Source organism: Spinacia oleracea, chromosome 2 (assembly GCF_020520425.1).
Source record: "Spinacia oleracea cultivar Varoflay chromosome 2, BTI_SOV_V1, whole genome shotgun sequence".
Lineage (NCBI taxonomy): Eukaryota > Viridiplantae > Streptophyta > Magnoliopsida > Caryophyllales > Amaranthaceae > Spinacia > Spinacia oleracea.
Window position 1 is genome coordinate 96501017 of NC_079488.1, and position 8380 is coordinate 96509396.

The 8380-nt window shown below is 31.6% G+C and overlaps 1 protein-coding gene across 1 annotated transcript; it reads right to left on the reverse strand.

Annotated features, from left to right (window-relative positions):
* Nucleotides 1-3259: 3259 nt before the first annotated feature.
* On the reverse strand, nt 3260-5200 carry LOC130467655 (uncharacterized). The gene is made up of 2 exons (XM_056836230.1): nt 4621-5200; nt 3260-3681 (listed from the first exon to the last, which is right to left on the reverse strand). The coding sequence occupies exons 1-2, from the start codon at nt 5198-5200 to the stop codon at nt 3260-3262; spliced, it is 1002 nt and encodes a 333-aa protein (XP_056692208.1).
* Nucleotides 5201-8380: the final 3180 nt, after the last annotated feature.

The following is an 8380-nucleotide window of genomic DNA, read 5'->3' on the forward strand; positions in this document are numbered from 1 at the left end:
AGTTAGCCTTTTCCATGAATTAGTTATTCTATTAAGGTACCTAGTTTTGTATTCACTTCAGTTAGTTTGTTGTACAATTAGTTAACTTTTTCTATCAATTAGTGAACTTTTTCTATCAATTAGTTAGCCTTTTCCATGAATTAGTTATACTATTAAGGTACCTAGTTTTGTATTCACTTCAGTTAGTTTGTTGTACAATTAGTTAGCTTTTTCTATCAATTAGTTAATTTTTGCAATCAACTAGTTAACTTTTGCAATCAACTAGTTAACTTTTTCCATGAATTAGTTATCCTTTTCCATCAATTAGTTACACATTAAAGTACCTAGTTTTGTATTCAGTTCATTTAATTTGTTTATACTGTTTTCTAATTAAATTTGGTTTTTTTGCTTATGCCAGAGGAAGCTTGAAGGTGTTCTTAAGACGAAGTCAGCTGAATCTCTAAATCGAATTATTGAAGAACTTATCAATAGTTGGAAATATTGGGTGCAAATCAATGACCACAGATTCGATCTGAAAAATGTGGGAATGGTAAGTTTTTATTTTAGTAGTTATGTCTTTATATGTAATAGTTAATTTGTGATATTAAATAGTTAAGTTTTTATATATTTTAGTTTGATTTTTCTTACTTTTTTTCCTTGATTCATTTGCAGTTTTTCTTTCCCATTCATTACTAAGAACACCTCTCTCTGTTGATTGTCAACATAAATCAGAGAAGTCTTGTCTATGTTGACAACATAATTTGGAGTAAGAAGATTCATGATGATTATATGGCAATTGTGTCATTTCTTATTGAAGGATTTGTACAGTTTCTGCTAGAGATTGGCCATGCGGTTGCTGCTGATTGCTTAACTTTTGAAATGTCAATTCTGGACTTTCCTGGGAGATCAGATAACCCTGATCATGTAGATTGCGGAATTTTTTTGATGACAGCAATGCAGTACTTTAATGGAAAAAATATTCCCATGGATCTTTCCTATGTAAGTCTACTTTAGTTAAGATTTTCAAGCAATTAGTTTATCTTTTCTAGTTTCAATAGTTTCAAATTAAGTATTTCATGAATTAGGTAACTTTTTTCTTCAATTAGTTAACTTATTTCTTCAAATAGTTAACCTTTTTTCAGTTAGTTTACTTTTTACATTAATTAGTTTACCTTTTGCATCCATTAAGCTTTTTACAATAATTAGTTAACTTTTTCCATCTATTAGGTAACTTGTCCCATCAATTAGTTATCTTTTTCATCAATTAGTTATCATTTTAACTTTTTAACAACTTTTTCTATCAAGTAGTTAATCAATTTAGGTAACTTTTTACTGCAATTAGTTAACTTTTTACTGCAATTAGTTAACTTTTCACAACAGTTAGTTAACTTTTTACTGCAATTAGTAAACTTTTTACAGCAATTAGTTAACTTTTAAATGTATTAGTGAACTTTTTACAGCAACTAGTTAACTTTTTACAACAATTAGTTAACTTTTTACTGCAATTAGTTAATTTTTTAGAGAAATTAGTTAACTTTTTACAGCAATTAGTTAACTTTTTACAGCAATTAGTTAACTTTAAAATTTATTAGTAAACTTTTTACAGCAATTAGTTAACTTTTTACAACAATTAGTTAACTTTTAAATTTATTAGTAAACTTTTTACAGCAATTAAATTAGTTAACTTTTTACTGCAATTAGTTAACTTTTTACAGCAATTAGTTAACTTTTTACAGCAATTAGTTAACTTTTAAATTTATTAGTAAACTTTTTACAGCAATTAGTTAACTTTTTACAACAATTAGTTAACTTTTTACTGCAATTAGTTAACTTTTTACAGCAATTAGTTAACTTTTACAACAATTAGTTAACTTTTAAATTTATTAGTGAACTTTTTACAGCAACTAGTTAACTTTTTTAATCTATTAGTAAACCTATTTTTTGTTTCATACAAACATTATTTAGTACACATACATTATCTTATATTTTTATGTTTTTATTTCAGCTCGGTACAAGGACAATGTTACGGGCTAAGATTTGTTCAACCTTAGTCCTTTCTGATATGAATGAAATTCGGGCTGATGTGCTGGAGGAAATGGAATCATTCAACATGATTAAAGTTGGTATTTGCCATGCTGTTCGTGATAGCCGAAAGAAAAAGAAAGAAGAAGAAGAAAGACAGAGAAAAGAAGCAGAAGCAAAGAAGAAGCTAGAAGAAGAAGAAGAGGCTGTTAAGTTGAAACAACAGGCTGATTTTAAAAAGGCTGAAGCTACAAGGAAAAGGTTAGAAACAATTGTAAAAAGGAAAGCAGCAGCCCAAGAGAAGTCAGAAGAAAATGACAATGCTCCTTTGAGAACATACAAGTCATCAAGGCGAATTGCCAAGAACAACGAACCAGTGGCAGCAGCTGAAGCAGTGCCAACAGTAGAAGCAGTGCCATTCTCTGATATGGATCAAAACAAAGCTACTCTTGCACCGAAACAAAAGAGACCAAAAGTTGTTCATCATAAGCCACCTTCCAGTTAATCAGTAAACTTATCTATCAGGTTGTTTTTAGTTGTTATTTAGTAAACAATTTAATATGTGAATATTTTTATTAACTGCTCTGTTTGGTTGATATATTTTGAGCAATAGGTCCTTTAAAACAGAAATGTAATCTTTGAATATTTTGGGCAAGTAGCTCTTTTGGTATATATATATTTATTAGGAGCTTATTTTGAATTATTTACTTGGTATATTTCATAAGTCAGTCAAGCTAATTCAATATATTAGTTAAGCATTAAATTCAATTAGTGAAATATCAAATTCAATTAGTTAACTAATTGATGCAATTAGTTAACTAATTGCTGCAAAAAGTTAACTAATTGATGGAAAAGGTTAACTTATAGATTGTAAAAGTTAACTAATATATGCAAAAAGTTAACTATTTGTTGTAAAAGGTAAATAACTAATATATTATTAAAATAAAAGTTACCTAATTCATGCAAAAACGTAACTAATTGATTGAAAAAGTTAACTAATTGATGAAAAAGTTAATTAATGGTTTTAGAAAGTAAGTAATTGAGGCAAAAAGTAAACTAATTGATGCAAAACGTTAACTAAATGTTTTAAAAAGTTAACTAATGCATGGAAAAGGTTAACTAATTTATGAAAAAAGTTAAGTAATTGATGGAAAAAAGTAAGTAACTGTTTTATCTAGTTTATTATTAAAACAAAATTATTTAAACGCTTAAGTAATTAATGTCAAAGCCTAACTAAATATATTGAATGTTTAACTAATTACTTGTATTTTGTTTTGTACCTTTCAAAGTTTTGCAGTGACTCTCTTGTTAAGGCATGATTGTGTTCTATAACATGATGAAAGACTATAAACTTTCCATCCTTTTGTAACTTCAATCGTATAGATGCGTTGCACCCTGTTCTAGTAAGGTTTTGCTGCCTTGGGTTCTTTGACTGCCCTTTCTGTTTGCTCTCACTTGATACAGTTGCTTCTTCTTTCTTTGTGTTCTTTGTGTTTTCCTTTCTCTTTCCTTCCTTTGAACAACAAAAGTATCTTTCCTTTATCTCTCCCGTTTTTTGATCTCTCCTTAATGTATTTTTTCTTATTGAAAATCCAAGAAGTATTGAATGTTTGTCATAAAGTTCATGTAGTTCATCTACTGTGCCAGTATATCCAGTCAAAGGTCCTCTAATATCATCCTCTGTTAAATCGTTCCAAATATCGTTTGAACATGTAAAATGAACAAAAGTAATAGTTAAAAAAAGAAACTAATTAGTTACATAATTGAGGAAATTAGTTAACCAATTGAACTACAATGTTTTTTGATTAATTTTTTTTTAATTTTTATTCTGCAATCAATTAGTTAAATAAATCTTCTATTTAGTTACGCAGTGGAACCAATTAGTTAAGAATTTTTTAACTAATGGATGGTTAGGTTAACTAATTGATGCAAAAAGTTAACTACTTTTAGGTTAACAATATTAGTTAAATATAGTCATCAACAATAATTACACTAACTTAACTTTTGAAAATGAAATCAATTAGTTAACTAATTGAGGGAACAAGTTAACTAATTGAGAGAACAAGTTAACTAATTGATGATAAAAGTTAACTAATTGATGATAAAAGTTAACTAATTGAGGGAACAACTTAACTAATTGATGGTACAAGTTAACTAATTGATGATAAAAGTTAACTAATTGATGATAAAAGTTAACTAATTGATGATAAAAGTTAACTATTTGGTGGAAAAGGTTAACTAATTGCTTCAAAAAGTTAACTATTTGGTGGAAAAGGTTAACTAATTGATGGTAATGGTTAACTTAGTGAAAAATGAAAATTGAAAAGTAGCATTAAAAAAAATTAGTTTAGTATTGATATTAATTAGTTAAGTTTTTAAATAAATCAGTGATTTATTTAAATTAAAAGTTCCTTGATATATTATTTAGTTTATTATCCAATTAGTTAACTATTTTTACCAGTTAGTGATTCTTTCAAAGCAATTAGTTATACTTTGACATTCATTACTTTATTTTAAACCAATTTGTTTAGTTTTTTAGCCACTTAGTTAATTGCACAATCTAATTAGTTACGACAAGTAATCAATTAGTTAACTATATTCATTAAATTAATTTAAAACCTGAAAAATAAGCTGATGTTGTTTCTCCTGTTGTTGCAGAACTTGTTTCAGATGTATTTTCCTTTGTTCCAGAACTTGTTTTAGTAGTTACTTGCTGCATTGTTGTAAAATCCCTTTGATTAGGGTTATCAAATCGCGCAAAAGGTTGAAATCGAGAAGGAGGATGAAGATCGCTTTGATTATGGTTATCAAAACGGGCAGGAGGTTGAAATCGAGGAGGATGATGAAGGTCGCTTTGGTTAGGGTTATCAAATCGCGCAGGAGGTTGAAAACGAGGAGGAGGATGACGGTCGCGAGGTTGAAAAATCGGTGGTGGTAGAAATCGAGGATGTTGAAGGTGGCGAGGTTGAAAATTCGGTGGTGTTAGAAATCGAGGAGAATATTGAAGGTGGCGAGGTTGAAAACTCGGTGGTTGAAATTGTGGCGGAAATATCTGTGTTGGTTGTTGAAATTGTGGCGGAAATAATGGTGGTGGTGGTTGAAAGCCGTCGGCCATGTCTGATCTGAAAGTTGTCGGCGGCGATTGTGGCGGAAATATCGATATTGGTGGTTGAAATTGCTCATAGCCGCCGTCGCCCATGTCGGATCTGAAAGTTGTTGGCGGCGATTGCGGCGGAGCAAGCTGAAGAATTTTGCGAAATTAGATTAGGGTTTGAGAAAGGATTTCGCTGTTGTCGAAGAAGGAAGGAGGAAAGAGGAAGGGGAGAGAAAAATATATGAGATTTCGTATTTATGTAGCGCGTGAAGCCCACGCGCGCGTGGGGGAGTCAGCGGACTGACAGGCGCGTGGCCGTCAGGCCGCCTGACAGAAAACGCGCTGATAATTTTATGATGAATTTAAAAACAACATGAAAGAACAAACAGTACAACAAGAAAGAACAAACGATACAAGTACGTCATGTTTAGTTCTGGTTGTACTCGGGTACAACCGTTAAGGGTTATTTTCCTTGTGTTGTTGGGCTGTGACTCTGTGAGTTAGGACGAGTGGACGATCATAATTAAGCGGCTTTAGGTTTGTAAATTGTTCAACTTTTAAAAAGAAATGGGCTTAGGCAAACACAATCTCAATTTATTTTGAATGATGACATGGGCCCTGGCTTCCTTGTGTCTCAACTCTCAATTCTCAACGTAGCGCGCTTCGCCATAAAATAGTACGGAGTAGTCAGCCTAACAGAACCAACCATGGAAGATAGGAGATGTTAAAACAACATAGCCGGAAAAAAAGAAGTTATGAATTCATAATTCAAGAGATTAACATAATCATAGTACGACATGTAGAATGTTACTCCTCCTTCTCTTTTTGTGCTTTACGTTTGGCATCATACATGCGATTTAACGAATAATTAATGTGGATTGAGATTTTTTTATTTGTTTATTTAAATAATTCAAATTGCGTTTATTTATAATATTTTCACACTTGTCAAAAAAATTGACATTGGAAAAAAAGTGAAATATTTAATGCCCCAAATGTAAAAGTGTGAGATTAAATGTCCTAATAAATTTAACTAGTTGAAATAATAATTGTTCACAAATTTTGACAAAATAGTAAGGCCTTTATGTGATAATATGACAGGAAATTTTCTCAATGTAAAGAACAAAATGGATAACTTGAATGGAATACGTAAAAAACAAAAAGGGATGGAGGGAGCATTTTAGATTCAAAGTAAAATGGAGTAATTTGAAAAGGAAGGTGCAATTTGTTTTTTAAGGTAAGATGAAGTGCCCTACCGGGTCAGAACCCCGCACGGGTTAGCAGGCTAGACACTTTGAGAGTTGGGGGAATGATAAGGGGAACCCTCCCTCAAAGTGCCCCTGGTGGGAATTGAACCCCCAACCTTTTGGTTGGAAGGTAGAATCCTTTCTACTAAGCCAAGGCATTGCTTGGTAAAGGAAGGTGCAAATTAAACTCCAATACGTAGCTGAATAGCTAATGATGCAACTCCAATACGTAGCTAGCTAAAATAGAGTATTTGTTGATATCAAAAGCTAACTAGTGTGTGTCCCGGGCGATGCCCCGGGTTACAAAGTTAAAACTATACGAAATATTTTTCTACGCACGGTTTACATGTGTTGCGTATGCGAGTTTGACTTCTTTTTTTAATAAAAACTATCCGGAAATCGTTTATTTTATTTGGATGTAATGTATTGTATGCCCCGGGTTAAAAAGTTGAAAACTATATGAAATATTTTTCTACGCACTGTTTACATGTGTTTTGATGCGAGTTTGACTTCCTTATATAATAAAAACTATGCGACAATTGTTTATTTTATTTGGATGTGATGTATTGTATGTAGATCATTCTTTAGTAAGAGTTTTCTTCCCTTTTTGGGTTTTTTGTAAATCATGTCTAATGTCTAATATCTAATAATTAAATATTTTGTATATATGTTATGATCCATATATGCTAACCCAATTGTTGACTAATGAATTAAAAAAATGTTCTATTATATGTGGAAAATGGACAAACTAAAGTGTAGTAATTATTCGAAACCATTTTTAATAATGGTAACGGAATTAAATGTTCTTGCAATCACTATGCTGTGAAAATTAGCAAATAACACAAACACGTGTAAAATAATATAAATACACATTAATCCTATCCCACTTAAGCATATTTAAATAGAGTTAAAATGCATAAACAATAGTATAGCTAAGATGGAAACCTTTCTACTATATTTCTTGTTGGTTCCATGTTCGAACCCTGACTAAACCATTTTGTGTATCAGTATTAAAAGCAAACACACTTCCTCCGTGTCATTGTTGATGTGACGCCTTGTCATCTTTAGAGAAGGTGACACGTGGCAGCATGCCATGACTTACCTTGGCGATTTAATAATCTCTATCTCTATTATATAAGCCAAGAGGGGAGGGGAAATTCAGTAACACCACTTTTCGTGTCCATTAACAAAAAGATGAAAATAACCTTTTTTGTTGTTAATCGGTATTGACTTTGCTGAGCATCTCTCCCCCTCCCACTTTTCTCCCCTCTCACCTTCGTTTCTAGGGTTCTCTCTCTCCTCCCACCTAATTGGGCAGCCGTGCAACAGCCCCTCTCCTCCCTCCTTCCTCTGTCCTCTAAACCGTTCTTCCTCCTCCTCCATGCTTTTTCTCCGTAATGATGGCGATTTCACGATTCGTACTCTGATCGTTTAAATAGAGACTAGATGAAGTTGAAGAATAACAAAGCTTGCGATCTCAATTCCATATCTGTTCTTCCTCCTCACACCAAGTTTTTAACCTAAATTTCTCTCTTAAGTATTTGCTTAATTTCTCTGCAAATTTGCGTTTTCGATCTCTTGAAGCTTAATTTCTTCTTTAATGGCGGTTTTTCGGCGATAATTTGAAGGAGAACGAGTATGATGCAGTAACTGAGGTCGCAACCGTCGCAACTTTTTGGAATTTCTAAAATTTGAAAAAATGTTAAAAATATTGCACATTTGAATTTTTTGAATCTTCAATTTGTTCAACAACGAAATTTATTATGAATTCGACATTTCGCTGTTGTTGATTTGATCTGTTTGCATTCTTGAATTGAATAGATACATTTTGATTTGATAATTTTGTGTTTGCTATTATTCTTTTGTTAGGGTAAATTTCTAAAATCTGCAATTACTCTCGAGCAAGTGGCCTACATTAGGTGTTGGATGTTTTAACTAAAATCTGCAATTATTCTTTTAGGTTTTTTATTCTTCAATTTGTTCAAGAACGAAATTTGTGATGAATTCGACAATTCACTTTTGTTGATTTGATATCTTTCTA